At 36.2% G+C, this 18,229-nt stretch overlaps 2 protein-coding genes across 2 annotated transcripts; one reads left to right on the top strand and one right to left on the bottom strand.

Moving 5' to 3' along the window:
• Positions 1-383: 383 nt before the first annotated feature.
• On the top strand, positions 384-4,379 carry LOC137714934 (scarecrow-like protein 33). Its single transcript, XM_068454097.1, has 2 exons — positions 384-3,486; positions 3,690-4,379. The coding sequence occupies exon 1, from the start codon at positions 982-984 to the stop codon at positions 3,409-3,411; it is 2,430 nt and encodes an 809-aa protein (XP_068310198.1). The 5' UTR covers positions 384-981; the 3' UTR covers positions 3,412-3,486; positions 3,690-4,379.
• Positions 4,380-6,831: 2,452 nt separating this feature from the next.
• Positions 6,832-7,856, bottom strand: LOC137714265 (uncharacterized). The gene is made up of 3 exons (XM_068453516.1): positions 7,767-7,856; positions 7,293-7,581; positions 6,832-7,196 (listed from the first exon to the last, which is right to left on the bottom strand). Exons 1-3 carry the CDS (start codon positions 7,854-7,856, stop codon positions 6,832-6,834), a joined length of 744 nt encoding a protein of 247 aa, XP_068309617.1.
• Positions 7,857-18,229: the final 10,373 nt, after the last annotated feature.

The following is an 18,229-nucleotide window of genomic DNA, read 5'->3' as shown; positions in this document are numbered from 1 at the left end:
GATGTCCTAAAAAATGAAAAAGGTTTAAGTTAAATTTTTTTTTGTTGTAAATATAAAGTTGAAGCGAACTAAACCGAATCATTTTATTGTAATTAGTTCGATAGTAATTTTGAAGTAAAACTAATACAATCCGATTATGTCGAAAGTAACCTTCTATAGTATAAACTATCAAGTAATAGTTTCACGTGATTCGATATCCTAATGAATAGGGTTTTGAATTTCTACTATGCTTTTCGAGTTTGAAACTTCACCCTTCTCTTCCTCTTAATAATGAATATTTTTTATATAATAAAAAAATAAAAAAAACTACTACATTATTTTAGAATCTTCCATTTTCCATGTCCCATTTCCAAATTATGTTACATTGAAAAGCAAAAGAAAAAGACAGATTATCGAGAGAAAAACAAGGGACGAGTGGGACCAAATCCATGGTTGCAGCGTCAAATATGTGCTGATGTGCGTCGCAGGAAAGAGTTCAGGACTCTCTGACTCCCATTAAGATAAAAGCGGCGTTCCAAGAACGTTCGTGACGCCGGTCATGCCCACCAGCTTATAAATATCAGAAAAACATGTTTGGTTTGGTTGACCGCCGCTTCTTGTCTCAAATGTCAACGCTTTTCTTCAAGGTGCGCCAGTCCTTTTCTGTTCATCTTGTTCTCTGTCGTCCTATTCGGTAAAGGTTCGATCTTTGCTTGTTCATAGAGCCTTCCACTTGATAACCCTTGCTTCCTGTGCAATAAATCTGCAAAAACTCTGATGGGTTATCGATGTTTTTCAATTTCCCTGATGGGTTTTTGAGGGTTTTCTTTTTTGCTTCTGATTTGTTCTTGTTAGTATGCTCTATTCCTTGATGGGTTCCTTCTGAATTTGTCGGTGAGATTAAATCTTTGAATTTCATCATTTTGTGTGTTGGATCTCTAAGTTTTAAAGGGGTTTTAGAGATTACAATTGTCCCAGATATTGTGTTTTTCTGTGATTGTTATGGATCATCCAACTTTCAATGGAGTTCCTGATTACATGAATGGTTTTAGTATTGATGACCTAGCCTTCTCACCCAATTCAACTCAATTCCCAAATCTCATAAATGAATACCAATATAACCAGCTCTCTCCGGATCTTAACTTTATGGATAATCATTTTTTCACTCCACCTGATTTCGAACAGGGTAATATTGTTCCTAAAGTTAGTGTGACCACAATTGGAGAGTCATTTGTTCCATCTAATAGTTTGAGTCCACCAGATGAAGGCTCATTTTCACTGCCTAATACTTTGAGCCCTGAAGGAGGAGACACATCCTCCGACGACAATGATTTCTCCGAATCTGTTTTCAAATACGTAAACCAGATTCTTATGGAAGAGAATATAGAGAAAAAGCCTTGCATGTTCTATGATCCATTGGGTCTTCGTATGACTGAGAAATCGTTCTACGATGTTCTTGGTCAACAGTACCCCTTTTCACCCTATCAGCCCCCTTATATCAATCCGAATGTTGAGAGTCCCGATGGTAATATTTCTGGGAATTGTACTGATTGTAGTGGTAGTAGTACTAATTCTGGTACTAGCAATTCCATTGATCCTCAATGGGTTGGCGATCTAGGAGACCAAAAATCTTCTTTTCCACAAACTCCCCTTCCCAATGACTACCCCTTCCAGTTTAATTCAAATTCCAGTTCGCAGTTGTCTGTTCCTCTGGAAAATGGCGTGACTAGGGTTGGTGACGGGCTGCGTGTTGGTGATGAGCGGCATGTTGATGATGTGCTGCAGGGTTCTTCTGTAGAAGAGTTTGTGGCTCAGAATATATTTACAGATAGTGATTCTATCTTTCAGTTTCAGAGAGGGTTCGAGGAAGCTAGTAAATTCCTTCCGAAAAGCACTCAGTTGCTTGTTGATCTGGAAAGCAACACAGTGTCTCCAGAAGTGAAAGCACATGTGCCGATAGTTACTGTCAAGAAAGAAAAGAGTGAGAGGAAGAACTCACTTAATGGGTCAAAGGGAAGAAAGAATCACGAGCGGGAAGATGTTGATCTCGAAGAAGGGAGGAGTAGCAAGCAGTCCGCAGTTTATTTAGAAGGGACTCAAGAGAGTGAATTATCTGAGATGTTTGACAAGGTGTTGCTCTGTACTGGCGGAAATAATGAATCTCAGTGTGACAATGTTGCTTTCAAGAATGAAGCAAGCAAGACCTTGCAGCCAAATGGACTGGCACAAGGATCTAATGGTAATGGTGGGAAGGCTCGTGGTAAGAAACAAGGAGATAAGAAGGAAGCTGTGGATTTGCGGAATCTCCTGATTTTATGCGCACAAGCCGTGTCAACCAATGATTTTAAAAGCATCAGTGAACTGCTAAAGCAGGTTAGGCAGCACTCTTCTCCTAACGGTGATGGATCTCAAAGATTGGCTCACTTCTTTGCAAATGGTCTTGAGGCTCGTATGGCTGGTACTGGCACTGGAACCCAAATATTTTATACATCCCTTGCTTCCAAAAGGACACCAGCTGTTGAGATGTTGAAAGCTTACCAAGTTCATCTTTCTGCTTGCCCCTTCAAGAGAATGTCAATTTTCTTCAAAAACAAGATGATTTTGAAGATGGCCGAGAAAGCAACAACCCTTCATATTGTTGATTTTGGTATCCTGTATGGTTTCCAGTGGCCCATCCTCATCCAGCATCTTTCAAAGAGAGCTGGTGGACCTCCGAAGCTACGCATTACAGGGATAGAGGTTCCCCAACCTGGGTTTCGTCCAGCAGAGTGGATTGGTGAGACTGGACGTCGCTTGGCAAGATATTGTGAGCGTTTTAATGTGTCTTTTGAGTACAATGCGATAGCTTCACAAAACTGGGAATCCATCCAACTGGAGGACCTCAAGACTGAAAGGAACGAGGTGCTTGCTGTGAATTGTATGTTACGGTTCAAGAACCTACTTGACGAGACAGTTGAAGTGAACTGTCCAAGGGATGCTGTTCTAAAACTAATAAGAAGGATGAAGCCCGATATTTTTGTGCACTCTATTATCAATGGTTCCTACACTGCCCCGTTCTTTGTCAGTCGATTTCGGGAGGCTCTCTTCCACTACTCTGCCTTGTATGATGCATTTGATATTAATATACCCCGTGACAATGAAGAGAGGTTGATGTTTGAGAGTGAGTTCTATGGCAGGGAAGCTATGAATGTAATAGCATGTGAGGGCGTAGAGAGGGTTGAGAGGCCTGAGACATACAAGCAGTGGGAGGTTCGATGCATGAGGGCTGGGTTGCAGCTGCTGCCATTGGACCAAGGTCTAGTGAAGATTTTCAAGGATAAGGTGAAGGCATGGTACCACAAAGACTTTGTAATTGATCAAGATAGTGATTGGATGCTCCAAGGATGGAGGGGCCGAATAGTGTATGCTTCTTCTTGTTGGGTGCCAGCTTAGGAGTCTTGTAGAGTATGCTTGATTGAACTTCTTTGAGAATTGCGATAGAAAGGATGATCGACAAACTGGGCAGAGGTACTATTTCCTTTCGTATTTGAATATTCTTTTCTTCCGTGTTGTACACTAATATACATGCATATACTAGTTAGCTTTATGGCTGAACTACTAGTTGGCGTTTTTATAAAATGAAGTTGATCCTTGTTAGGGTTAAGTTTGTTATTTACTCACTCAGCAAGTTAAAAGAAAAAATCTTATTCATATTTTTCATGTTTTTTCAGGTCATTTGTGGTAATACGGTAATACCTTCTCGCAGAAGAACGTTAACAACACAACTCCTTTTTCTGTGTGGTTCAGAGGTCTGGTTTTTAGTATTTTGTATTAATGGTTTCTCTACTTCATGTTGCTAATGAAAATTAGAGCAAAATGCAAATGCTTGGCTTCGTTAGTATTTCGTTGCTTGTATGGTAAGGTGTATATATATGTTGGTAGGTTTTGGTAGGACAGAATAGTTCAACTTTGTTCTGCTAGAGCTCCATGCGGAGGCTGCATACGGCATCAGACACGCCCGAGTGGAACCAACTTCGCAGGAACCGTATTCTGGGGATCCCGCTGTGTTTGTGAGTAGTGTCGCATGTCTTATCTGGTCCGTGTGCGTCTGAAGACTTCTGAACTTCTCCATCCGTTATAGGATCCCGCTTGACTGTCATTCTCTATTATTCAATGCAAGTTATCAATGTCTTTTCTGGGAAAATTTGAGAAGGGTTGGAAAACTTAGGCTAGTTTGATATTGCTATGCCTTCGTTTTTAAAATGCTTGTGTTATACTGTGAGATAAACATTTGTAAAATAAAGCAGCTGGTGTTTTGTGAACTTTTTTGTACAAGTGCTTTAACAAAAAAAAAAAAGGTGTTCGGGTGTTTGATAAATTTTTATATAAAAATGTTGTGACTATATTGAAAAACTAAAAATGCGAAGTTGGATGTAATGTAATATTCTGTTTTATTTTTTATTTGTGATCTCACTTTCCAAACTTTCTCTCCTCCCTCATTTTCTTTGCCAATGTCAAAACTTGACAAGTGAAATCTCAATTTTGTCGAATGGATAATGTTAGAGAGATTAATTTTAAACTAAATTTACAAATTAAATGATGTGTCAGTAATAAAAAAAATAAGCACGTTAATCAATATTTATGTAATATTCCAATCATCAACGTCCAAATTATTTAATTTACTAAATTTAGTTTAAAAATTTGGATTAGAAATTTGAACTTCCTAATTGCTCTTCCGAATACGTTTGTTCCACCATCGAAGTCCACCCATCCATCGACTTCGACGCTGACCCCAACTCCTACTTCCTCGAAAAATTCAAGCTCTACGAGGCTGTACAAGTACTCAATTTTCCCCCTCTCTCACCAATTTTCAATTCTTCATTCTTCTCTATTTGGCGCTTCCAATTCCAGCGATTTTACTTGATCGGAGCGAGCGGTTCTGTCGGGTACTCGCCACAGGAGATCAGGAGTCTGCTTCAGTGAATTGCCGAGGGCAATCGCGCCACCGGAGGCCTTACTTTTGTGGCCAAGGTTTTTAGGATCACTGCTCAGCGAAGCCCATATTTGACGAACTACCACCATTGCCTGAAATACCGCCATCGATGTCCCGGAAATCCGATGAGACTCAGATTTGCACCACTGCATTGCAACCCAGAAATTCGATGAAGTCTAGAAATCCAGCATGATGGAGACCAGAGCTGAGAGGAAGGAGAAATGGAGGGTATGATGGGCATTTAATGGAGGGAAAGAACTAGTAGATTATCTTATCTGATTGAAATTAAAGCTTATCAAAAAATTAATCAAGTTGTTGTCTGCACTAATCTCCATCTTACTTAAGAGAGCAACAATTTTCCTGAGAATCCTATCATATTAACGAGAAAGCAATTTTTGTGAAACAGAACTGAAGTTCACCATCTGCGAATTGGAGTGGCAAAGTCGAAAGTGACCAGATTTCTAGAAAATGGAAATTTATACAAATTACAGTGCTACCTAAACACTGACTTAACATTCATGCATAATAAATTAAATTAGTTGGTATTCGTTGATCATTATATAGTTCCTATTAATCCATCGTATTATCTAGTTTAATTCACTACCAAAAAATGCCGTTGGGTATAATATTAAGACACAAATGAGGAGTTTGTGTCTCTTTGAACACCGATAAAGTGAAACTGTGTCCATTCAATAAAGGGCACCACATATTGTGCCCAATATAAAAAAAAAGACACAAACACAATATCTGACAGTTTTGTCAAATTATTTTACTTCTAAAGACATGAATTTTAGCTATGCTCTTTGAAACTCGATTTTCATCCCACTTTGCTCCTTGAAATTCAAAAGTCACAACTTTACTCTCTGAAACTCGATTTTAATCTTAGTTTGCTCCATGAAACTCAAAACTCGCCACTTTACTCATTGAAACTCAAAATTCGCTTTACATTGCCTTGTTTCTATTTTAAGAATAATTTCATCCATTCAAAATTTATAATTGGTAATATGCAAAAGTTCCCCTGAAATTAATGAATAGTAAAAAGAACAAAAATAACCATATTCTCTCTACACCGGCCACATCCATTAAGAACATAAGAAATATTGAAATCAATGGAACTAATGATAAGGTGACTGGAGATGAAGGGAGAGAGGATGAAACTATGGACAACGATTAGAAAGAGAAAGGGTAGACAGGTCGGGGAGATGAAACCCTTAAAATATTTTTGATATTTTTCGTACTTATTATTTTGTATATACCTTACAATTGTTGATTTTTTTTTTTTTGGTTTCATCTATGTGACATCATTTAATTGGATATGTGAACTTTATATTTGTGCCACGTCAGTCATAAGTGAGCTCTAAATATACCACATAAGTAAATTTAACATAATAGATAAAAAGAGGTCAAAATGAAGTGAATATTCAATTTTTTGGAGTGAAATGACGACTTTTGAGTTTCCAAGAATAAAGTGGGATCAAAATCGAGTTATAGGAAGTAAAGTGGCAACTTTTAAGTTTCATGGCGTAAAGTGGAATCAAAATCGAATTCCAGAGAGCAAAGTGACGATTTTTTAGTTTTAAAAAGTAAAAGAAAATTAAAATCGAGTTTCAAAGAGCATAGCTAAAAATAAATCTTATTATTTTGTCAAAAACTTATAACGGTAAAATTACGATTTTTTTTTTTTTTTTTTTTTTTGAGAAAGCAAGTACGATATTCATTGAAAATAGAGGAATTCGTACAAAATGAGGATATGGTACATAAATGGGCCTTGATAAAAACCTTGCTGGAAATTTCAATCCGGTCCAAGAAAAAAAGAGTGTCCCGCATAAACAACTTTGAAAGTTAGCTCCTCAAAACAAGATTTCATCAACTGCAAATAATCAAGAGGAGCTATCCTCCACTAAAATATTATTGATCAGCTCCGGTGGTACCACGCACCACTGTATCTCCATTTGACAACCCAACCCAGCTGGAGCAAGTCTGTGCGCAGCATGGTTGGCTTCCCGTCGAACATGGTTGAGTTGAGAATAGGAGAACTCATGTAGAAAAAATTGCACATCTTTAATAATAGGCCCCAACAGTGATGTGTCCTCCCCTTGGTGTTTCATAGCAGCCATAGTTATTGAATAATTGCTTTCAAAAAGAACCTTTGTACCTTCTGCAAATCGTTCTTTTACAAACATCACAGCTCTTCGCGCCGCAGCCATTTCAGCATGTAATGGCGAGGTTGCCACCCCAACCTTCCCTGACAAAGCAGCCAGAAATTCACCATTGCTGCTGCGAATGATAACCCCAACACCGCCACTCGTTGTTCAATCCTCCCAAGCTTCATCAAAATTACATTTAATCCACCCCTCAGGAGGCTTTGACCAACGTTGTTTCATCAAGTTCCGAGGCTCCTTACATGGTAGATGCCACCGATGATGCACTGACAACCACTCCTCATCCCTAACAGTTATCTCCCTTGGTGGCGTCCGAGTTCCATTCCACAACAAATCGTTCCGTGCTCTCCAAATACTCCACATTAACATGAGTACCATTTCAAAGGTCTGCTTCGATGAAACCTGGGCTAGCTGAGCCACCCAATCCTTCATACAAACATTGCTGCAATCTAAAACCCGCAACCCCAGCTGTGAAAACCACACAGCATTAGCTAGGGGACAATCCCTTAATATATTTTAAATTGTTTCCCTGAACATACCAGACACATATCTGTTGGAATCCCACATCGGTGGGTGAAAAGAAAACAATAGGGTTTAAATATTATTACCCCACTCTAATTAATATTGAGATTTTTTGTGATAAAACCTCATACCTGACGGATTGGGCAAGTGATAAAGTTGAGGACAATATTGATGTTGTTAGAGTGGGGTCCCGCGAGCCCGCCGATCCAAAAATCCAACATGGTATCAGAGCTAGGTTCAGGCCCTTGCAAGCCAACGAGTTTGTCACCGAGAAGGAAACAAGCCCGATCCAAAAATCCAACATGGTATCAGGCCAGGTTTGGGCCCGTGCAAGCCAACTAGCTTGTCACCAAGAAGGAAACAAGCCCGATCCAAAAATCCAACATAGTATCAGGCCAGGTTTGGGCCCGTGCAAGCCAACTAGCTTGTCACCAAGAAGGAAACAAGCCATGACTCTTAACAAGAGCTGACCTTAATTTTCCATTGAAAACAAGTCTGAACTCTTAACATAGAGCTGACCTCTAAGTTTCAGTTGCCGATGTGTGGATTTCCATGTGTAAGCCACTAAAGGTGGGTGAAAAAAAAACCAATGGGGTTTAAATATGATTACCCCATTCTAACTAATATTGAGGAATTTTGTGATAAAATGGACAATAGAGCAAGGTTAAAAGCAAGGTTCTAAAAAACGCTAGTTGCTAGTCAGGCGGCGAGATAGGGCCTAGCGCTAGGCCTGGCAATTTCTGACACGACCCGATAACCCGACACGACACGACACGAAATTAACAGGTGTTTGGGTCGACACGATAACGAATCGGGTCTTATCGGGTAATCCGATAAGCACCTGTTAAGATAACGGGTTGGGTCGGGTATACACGTGGGTAAACACGATACACGATAAGCAGAATATTATTTTTATAATTTTATAACCCTAAAAAAATACTGTAATAATTATATACATTAATTTTACAATTTTATACCCCTAAAAATTATATTAAATATATATATATATTAAATTAACTATAAAATTTATAATAATTATAATTATTATATATACTATAATAATTATACCCCCAAAATATTAAGTCTATCTATACTAATTATATATATATATATATATATATATATATATTAAATTTTATAAAAACTATAATGCATATTAATTAATAATTTAATATGCATGAATCATGATCATGCATTTGCCAACTTGCCGCCCTTTTTGAAAAAAAAAAATGGAGGGAAAATGAAAATGTTAAGAAAAGTTGAAAATAAAACAAAAAAGTGAGGGAATTAGGGAAAGATGTTGGAGGGAAAAGTGAAAATGATAAGAAAAAGTTGAAAAAGAAACAAAAAAAAAAAGAGGGAAAAATGAAAATTAATAGAAGTGGTGAGAAATATTTTTTTTTTTTTTAAGTTATTAACTTTTTATCACACACATGACTGTCATGACATATCTCACTATTTTTATAATGACACACGTGACACGTGATGTATGTACTATTCCGTGTACCAGTCAATTATAATTTATACGTACAAAATAAATAGATTTAAATCTACTTAATAAATATATATATATATATACACACACACACACACGGAACTTGATTGATGGCATACGAATTCTCCAAAACTAATTTCAACGATCCCAACCGTCAAACTTGTTTGTATATGCTTTGAGATCACATCAACAAAAAATCATAAAAAATAAACATTCAGAGATCAAGTAACGGGACAAAGCTTTTCAACGGTTATAAACGAAAAATCACGATTTAACGGTTATTTTAACTCTGATTTTGATGATTTTTTATAACTACACTCCTTGACCCTATATGAATACAATGAATGAATTCGATCTTCAATTTAAAATATTTACACAAGTGGATACCACAAAATCTTTTGTTATACTTAATGAAAGTATAAATAAACTCTAAGTGTTAGTCAATCTATCGTTTTACGAATTCTCCAAAACTAATTTCAACGATCCAAACCGTCAAAATTATTTGTATATGCTTGGAGATCACATCAGCAAAAAATCACAAAAAAAAACATTCAGAGATCAAGTAACGGGACAAAGCTTTTCAACGGTTATAAACGAAAAATCACGATTTAACGGTTATTTTAACTCCGATTTTGATGATTTTTTATAACTACACTCCTTGACCCTATATGAATACAATGAATGAATTCGATCTTCAATTTAAAATATTTACACAAGTGGATACCACAAAATCTTATGTTATACTTAATGAAAGTATAAATAAACTCTAAGTGTTAGTCAATCTATCGTTTTACGAATTCTCCAAAACTAATTTCAACGATCTAAACCGTCAAAATTGTTTGTATATGCTTGGAGATCACATCAGCAAAAAATCACAAAAAAAAAACATTCAGAGATCAAGTAACGGGACAAAGCTTTTCAACGGTTATAAACGAAAAATCACGATTTAACGGTTATTTTAACTCCGATTTTGATGATTTTTTATAACTACACTCCTTGACCCTATATGAATACAATGAATGAATTCGATCTTCAATTTAAAATATTTACACAAGTGGATACCACAAAATCTTTTGTTATACTTAATGAAAGTATAAATAAACTCTAAGTGTTAGTCAATCTATCGTTTTACGAATTCTCCAAAACTAATTTCAACGATCCAAACCGTCAAAATTGTTTGTATATGCTTGGAGATCACATCAGCAAAAAATCACAAAAAAAAACATTCAGAGATCAAGTAACGGGACAAAACTTTTCAACGGTTATAAACGAAAAATCACGATTTAACGGTTATTTTAACTCCGATTTTGATGATTTTTTATAACTACATTCCTTGACCCTATATGAATGTAATGAATGAATTCGATCTTCGATTTAAAATATTTACACAAGTGGATACCACAAAATCTTATGTTATACTTAATAAAAGTATAAATAAACTCTAAGTGTTAGTCAATCTATCGTTTTACGAATTCTCCAAAACTAATTTCAACGATTCAAACCGTCAAAATTGTTTGTATATGCTTGGAGATCACATTAGCAAAAAATCACAAAAAAAAAACATTCAAAGATCAAGTAACGGGACAAAGCTTTTCAACGGTTATAAACGAAAAATCACGATTTAACGGTTATTTTAACTCCGATTTTGATGATTTTTTATAACTACACTCCTTGACCCTATATGAATACAATGAATGAATTCGATCTTCAATTTAAAATATTTACACAAGTGGATACCACAAAATCTTATGTTATACTTAATGAAAGTATAAATAAACTCTAAGTGTTAGTCAATCTATCGTTTTACGAATTCTCCAAAACTAATTTCAACGATCCAAACCGTCAAAATTGTTTGTATATGCTTGGAGATCACATCAGCAAAAAATCACAAAAAAAAAACATTCAGAGATCAAGTAACGGGACAAAGCTTTTCAACGGTTATAAACGAAAAATCACGATTTAACGGTTATTTTAACTCCGATTTTGATGATTTTTTATAACTACACTCCTTGATCCTATATGAATATAATGAATGAATTCGATCTTCGATTTAAAATATTTACACAAGCGGATACCACAAAATCTTATGTTATACTTAATAAAAGTATAAATAAACTCTAAGTGTTAGTCAATCTATCGTTTTACGAATTCTCCAAAACTAATTTCAACGATCCAAACCGTCAAAATTGTTTGTATATGCTTGGAGATCACATTAGCAAAAAATCACAAAAAAAAAAAACATTCAAAGATCAAGTAACGGGACAAAGCTTTTCAACGGTTATAAACGAAAAATCACGATTTAACGGTTATTTTAACTCCGATTTTGATGATTTTTTATAACTACACTCCTTGACCCTATATGAATACAATGAATGAATTCGATCTTCAATTTAAAATATTTACACAAGTGGATACCACAAAATCTTATGTTATACTTAATGAAAGTATAAATAAACTCTAAGTGTTAGTCAATCTATCGTTTTACGAATTCTCCAAAACTAATTTCAACGATCCAAACCGTCAAAATTGTTTGTATATGCTTGGAGATCACATCAGCAAAAAATCACAAAAAAAAAAAACATTCAGAGATCAAGTAACGGGACAAAGCTTTTCGACGGTTATAAACGAAAAATCAAGATTTAACGGTTATTTTAACTCTAATTTTGATGAATTTTAACAGCTACACTCCTTGACCCTATATGAATACAAAGAATGAATTTGATCTTCAATTTAAAATATTTACACTAGTGGAATTTATATACTTAATAAAAGTATGAATCAACTATAATATTAATAATTATATACATTTAATATTTGTAATAGATTAGTAGTGTATGTATTATTTTTTTTATTAGGCTTTTATTTTCGAGTGTAGATATAGTACTTGAACGAGAAATGTTTTAATGTTTTCAAGTAATATTTATGTCGCAATGTGTGGTATGTGCAAATTGTAAAAAAATATATATTTTTTCTTAACGGGTCATAACGGGTCATAACGGGTCGGGTCACTTTACCCGTTGGGTAAAGTGACACGACCTGTTAAGGACCCGTTAAGATAACGGGTGTGACACGACACGACCCGTTAAGATAACAGGTGTTACACGAAAACGACACGAACACGACAGACACGACCCGTTTGCCAGGCCTACCTAGCGCCTAGGTAGGACCTAGGCAGGCAGCTAGGCAGACTAGGCGGATTTATGTAAATTTGATATAAAATTGATTAAATTTACTTTATAATATATAAATGCTAAGTTTTTCTTTTAAAATAATATATATATATATATATAATGTTATTATGTTAGTGTATTTAATATAGGGAAATACCCAGAAATAGGACAATTCCTTAATCTTAGGACAGAAATAGATTTTTTTTCTACACCTTGAAATGACTTAATTGCCCTCGTATATAAATGGGTTATTTCCTCCCATTTTCTTATTTATCTCTCTCTACTCTCTCTCTCCCTCCCTCTTTTCTCTCACTTTCTCTCCCATTCTCACTGTGCACACACAATGCACAGTCGTCCCGACAACCAGTGTCCAACTCGAAGTCACCACCAATTTCATCTTGTCCTCATGAGTCCAAAACACCTAGCCTTGTCACGAATCTCATCCCCGATTGTTGGGATAGACACTGAAGCAGGCCACGAGTTTTCTGACCATTTTCTGGCAACACGGAAAGCATTTGAGGCTTGAGACCACCACCACTGGACTCACATCGAGGGTGGGAACAAAGTCCAATCATTAAATGCTGGTGTTTTGTTGGATGAATTTTTCAGGATTTGCTCACTGTATGTACACAACATGCACATGATATGCTCACGGATTTGAGTCAACCCAAAAACCCATAACTCATAGCTCTCTCTTCGAAATCAGAAAGATGACATCATCAGTTGTCCATATACACCATATGCACATCATATGTATAGTTAGGGCTGGAAAAAAATCCCAAAAATCCCAAACCAAACCGAAAAAATCCCAAACCAAAATTCCCGAAAATTTCGGTATGTCATCCCGAACCAAACCGAAATTTTCGGTATGGGATTCGGGATTACATCTCCATTTTTCGGTATTCCCATACCGAATAGAAATAAATATTATACATATATATATATTATTTTTTAATTATAAGAGAATTATTTTTTAATTAATGGTATTGGTAGCCACTAGTGTGATTAATCTTTGTCTCAACTAAATAACTAATGTTTGTTTGTTCAATTTGTTTGTTTCTATATTCCAGTTGTCTCAACTAATGTGATTAATCTTTGGATATTAGTTTCCTGCATACCTAGCCACTAGTGTGATTAATATGTGGATATTAGTTTCCTGCATACCTAGGCAAATCAAGGAAACAAAGGAGCAAAGACCATTATGCATGCATGAACATATCAGTATACATATATTGTATATATATACACGGACAAGGTGGGTACAGGGCATGCAATTAGTTGAGCTCAAATTTTTTTCTTTTGTTTTCGAGTACACAATATAGTTGTTCTTTCAGACATGGGCGCCGCCAAAATTTTCATTTAATTACAACTATGTGGAGGAGGAATCAAAGTTGGAATGTGAGGTGAGATGGCATTAGCCCAAAAACTTTGTGCACAAATGGGTAGTGGGTAGATTGAAACTTAATTTTAGCCCAAAAACATAATATGTCAAATTTTAGCCCAAAAACATAATATGTCAAATTTTAGTCCAAAAGCCCAAAAACATTTCGGGATTCCCGATTTGTCCCGAAATCCCGAAATTATTTCGGAATTCCCGAAAATTGGGATTCCCGAAAATTTGGTTTGGGATTGGTATTGAATTTGGGATTCCCAAAAATTTCGGTTTGGGAATCGGGACAAGGGTTTCGGTATGGGATCCCATACCGAACCACCCCTATGTATAGTACATGCACATGAGATGCACAGAACTGGAGATCGAGTAACGAGCTACTTTTCGCATTAATAAGAAACTTTAACAGCAACCTATTGGTATAGTGGACACAATTAAAACATAATTGTTACGTATATAAGGTTACAATAGTAGTTTGAAAAGTCTTGTTACATATATATCAATCACCGCTTAACCGTGCAGGTGGAAAACATGATACTCGTTGTTGTTATTTCATGGACACGCATGATCCTTAACGTCCTTTAAGCTTTTTCTTGATTTAGTTTTTCACCGAGGCCAACTAGGTTGTGGTCATACTCACTAATTTCGAGACACAACATACGTGCATCATAGCTAGTGAACATTCCAGCTTCTTATATTAAGATGTAGCCATGCACACCATATGCACATTAGAAAAAAAAACTTCACAAATTTCTGCAATTGAACACTTGAACTAGAAATTGTTCCATCTCATTTTTGTAACACGTCAAAACCTGAAATTTATTCCACAACCCATAGGCCCCAACATGAAACACCAACCCTAATTTAACTTCTAAGTATTAATTCATCTTACAAACAACTCATTAATTCCATAAACCATCGATGAAGGAACTTGGAATTAAACACCCTACGTTACTATGCTTGCCAAAGCTTCAGTCGCTAGAAAAAATGGAACTTTTCGGCCTAAATAAAAAATATGGTACAAAACCCATCTCACTTTTCTCACATTTCTCTCCCATCCCTTTGTTTGAAATAATATGTATGAGGTCAACCTGAAACCCTGCTCACTCTTCTCACCTCTCTTTGGACTTCCTTCTCTTCGAAATAGGAGCTCAACCCAGAAACCCAAAGATCACAGAGCTCTCTCGACATCCCTCTCTTCCAAATGAGAAAAGTGATGCAATGGGCTGCTGATTTTTAGTATATATATGTGGGTATTTTAGTAATTTCGATTTTATGCATGGTGTGCATGGCTGGTTTCTCCTATTTCTATCCTAAGATAAGAAATTGTCCCATTTTGGGGTATTTCCCTTTAATATAAGTGGTCTTAAAAAGGTAAAAGAGTATAAAATAATACAAAAAATAGATAAGAAGATGAAAAACAATGATTGATTTAGGTGAGAAAAAAGAAAAGAAATAAAAGAATATAAAATAGTGATAGGAAACTATGCATTGGGTGTAACCAAAACAGGGATGGTGGGACCAAAAGAACTCATCTCGTCCATTTAACTTGAAAAAGAAGATGGTGGTCCTCACTTGTGGTGACTTAACATACGCCCACCTAGGCCTGCTAGCCTCCGCCTAACCTCGCCCAGACCTTGATAACTCTGCCTAGACCCGCCTAATCCTGCCCAGCGTCTGCCTTATACGTTTTCAGATTTTGCGACCGATTACAAGTTAATCGCGGCGGTTGATCTCTGTCCAGTGCCTAGGCAGATTTTTATAACGTCGGTTAAAAGCATAAAAATCCCGAAAACCCAAACCTTCATCCTTTTTAGCCTTACATAAAGTGTCCCAATTAATCCGGTGTACCTTCTTCTTTCCCGGCTCCCCACTCCACCAAAACTTGGCAATCATTATGTTTAATTCATCACAAAGGGTTTTAGGCAAAAGAAAAGTTTGCATATGTACATAGACAAGGATTGAGCCACGACTTTGAATAAAATTTTCCTCCCAGCAGTGCTCACTGCTTAGTAATCCAGCCCTCCACTTGCAATTTTTTCCAAAATCGATATTTCACATATACAAACGTCTATTTCTTTGACTTTCTGATAAAGCTCGGCAGCCGGAGGTATGTATCATGATAATCCACTCTATAGACACCCAAACAATCAGCCAAAAGTTGTTGGTCAAAAGCCGTAAGATTGTTACTGAAAGCCACACAACATTTCTCAAAGTTAATAGCTTGCCCTGATGCCATCTCTTTTCAATGTAACAAATAGAAAAAATAAACACGCTCATTTTCTTATTGAAAAAAGGAAAAACGCCACTTTTTTTGTTGGTTCATTTCCTTATAGTTTAGCCTTTTTTTATTGGTTTTTTTTTCTAAGTCTGTAATTTTGAATGAGATCATCTTGAGTTCAAACCTCAGAGCGATTGCAATACATATGTTGCATCTGTGAATCGAGCAAACAAAAATATGATGTTTGCAATTGCACATATCTAACGACTTTTCCTTAAGAGCAACTCCACCGTGTGGAGTAGCCCCAGCGATAGGCCCCAAAATAATGGGTAGTAGCCCGAGCAACCACATTCAACCTATCCGGGCGATTGAGCCTTAGAGGGCCCGAGCGAGAGGCCTGGCGATTGTAGACGGCCTGAGAGCCCGATGGAAAGGCTGACATCAGCCACGTTTTGAAACTGATTTGCGTCAGGCGCATGAGGTTTAAGCGCGTGTTGGCGCACGTCGTCCGACATGATTGCAGAAATGGGGCCCGCGACGCATTACTGAAAATGTTACCGTTGGGAGGCCACGTGGCGCCTCCACGTCCGTTGGATCTCAATGATAATTTTTTCTATACCGTTGGATTTCCCACAGTAATAATATATTTAAAACCTTATTTAATTGCAGTTGTTGGATCTGAGATCAATGGTCCACGTTAAGAGCCTTTATAAATAAATTAAAATAAAAAAAAAAAGAAAAAACAGTTTAAAATTCTGAAAATCTTACTGTTGTGCCACATGGCACAATCTGGAATGTTGGTATTCAAATTTTTTTTAATCCAACGGCAGAGATTAATTATGTGAATAAAAATTAAAAAAAAATGTAAAAAATTAATAAAAATCCAAAAAATTAAAAAAACAAAAAGATTTTACTTTTCTATAAATACCTTCTCATTATCTTCTACCTTACACCACAATTTCATATTTTCTCAACTACTTTCAACCACATTCCTATTTTTCTCTCAAAGTTTCAATCCAAATTTTTTTCCAACAAAATGACTAATGATGCAGGTACAAATTGGACGCTTATTAAAGATGTTGCGTTGTGTACTAGTTGGGTTGAAGTTACTCATGATTCGATTACGGGTAATGAGATGCAGTTGCAAGAAATGTGGAATCTTATTCATACCAATTATCTTGAGAAAATTGGTGGGAAAAGAATCAAAGAATCGATGTTCAGTCGTTGGAAAATACTTAGCCAATCTTTTAGTATGTGGAGAGACGCTTTGGCATAAGTTAGTAGTAATCTTCGAAGTGGGGAAAATTTAGCAGATCAAGTAATAATATATTATTTATTTGTTTGTACTAACCCAAATTTACATTAGCTACTTTGATTATAATTATTTCTTCTCCCACATTAGGTAGACACTTCAAGCACAATCTTGGTATAATGCCAAATCCAAAAACCAATATCAATCATTCACTCGGTGGGATGGAATATTGTTAAAGATTGTCCTAAATTCAGAGTTATGTCTGTTGGTCCTGAAGTTTTCATGAACAGCACCCCCTCTACACTCTATACCCAATAATTCCTCGCATTTTCATGAAGATGACGCAGAAGAAGTGCCCGAAACTCCTCCTTGAACAAGCGTCGGGGTCGGCCCATTATCCAATTAGGTCTCAAGGTAAGAAGGTTTCAAAGAGAAAAGGGAGTGCTTCCAAGAATGATTATGCAAAGTATATGGAAGAACTTGCTCGCCAAGGTGAATTGAGTTTGGCACGAGAAATGGCTAAATTTGAGGCTGATAAGGTTATAGAGGAGGCAAAAGCTGCAACCGTTGAGAGAGAATTTCAAGCTAATGAGAGAGAAAGAGTCACTTAGGCAAGAAAGGTACAAATTAGAGAAGAAAGAATGACTCAACGAGATCGTGACATTATGAACACACTTTTAGAAGGGAAGCCTCCAAATCCTAAATATTTTTGGAAGTTGGAGAAAGCGGACGTGGTGCAAATTTATTAGGTGATGATGATCCATTCATAAGAGCAAGTGGAGATGGTCCTCGCATGACAAGAGAAGATCATCCTAGCACCACAAATTAGTTAGGTGATGATGATCCATTCACGAGTCCATAATTTTCCAATCATTTTGTTTGTAATCGGAACCTATAATTTTCCAATCACTTTGGGTTGCAATTTATTATTTATTGAATATGGTACTTTATGTTGTTTCCAATATATTGAATTTAGTACTTTATTTAAAGTAAGAGTGAATTTATTTAATTTGGTAATTTATTTATACTAAGAGAATTTTTTTTCAAAGGACATAAACACACCAAA

Source organism: Pyrus communis, chromosome 14 (genome assembly GCF_963583255.1).
Source record: "Pyrus communis chromosome 14, drPyrComm1.1, whole genome shotgun sequence".
Classification (NCBI taxonomy): Eukaryota; Viridiplantae; Streptophyta; class Magnoliopsida; order Rosales; family Rosaceae; genus Pyrus; species Pyrus communis.
This window is presented reverse-complemented; position numbering and strand designations above follow the sequence as displayed.

Excerpts from the sequence above, each read along its gene's own strand:
- LOC137714265 (XM_068453516.1), bottom strand. The coding sequence starts at position 7,856 with ATGTTGGATTTTTGGATCGGCGGGCTCGCGGGACCCCACTCTAACAAC. Across the intron at positions 7,582-7,766 it reads TCACTTGCCCAATCCGTCAG|CTGGGGTTGCGGGTTTTAGA; the intron begins GTATGAGGTTTT and ends TGGTTTTCACAG. Across the intron at positions 7,197-7,292 it reads TCCTGAGGGGTGGATTAAAT|GGAAGGTTGGGGTGGCAACC; the intron begins GTAATTTTGATG and ends CTGCTTTGTCAG.
- LOC137714934 (XM_068454097.1), top strand. The coding sequence starts at position 982 with ATGGATCATCCAACTTTCAATGGAGTTCCTGATTACATGAATGGTTTT.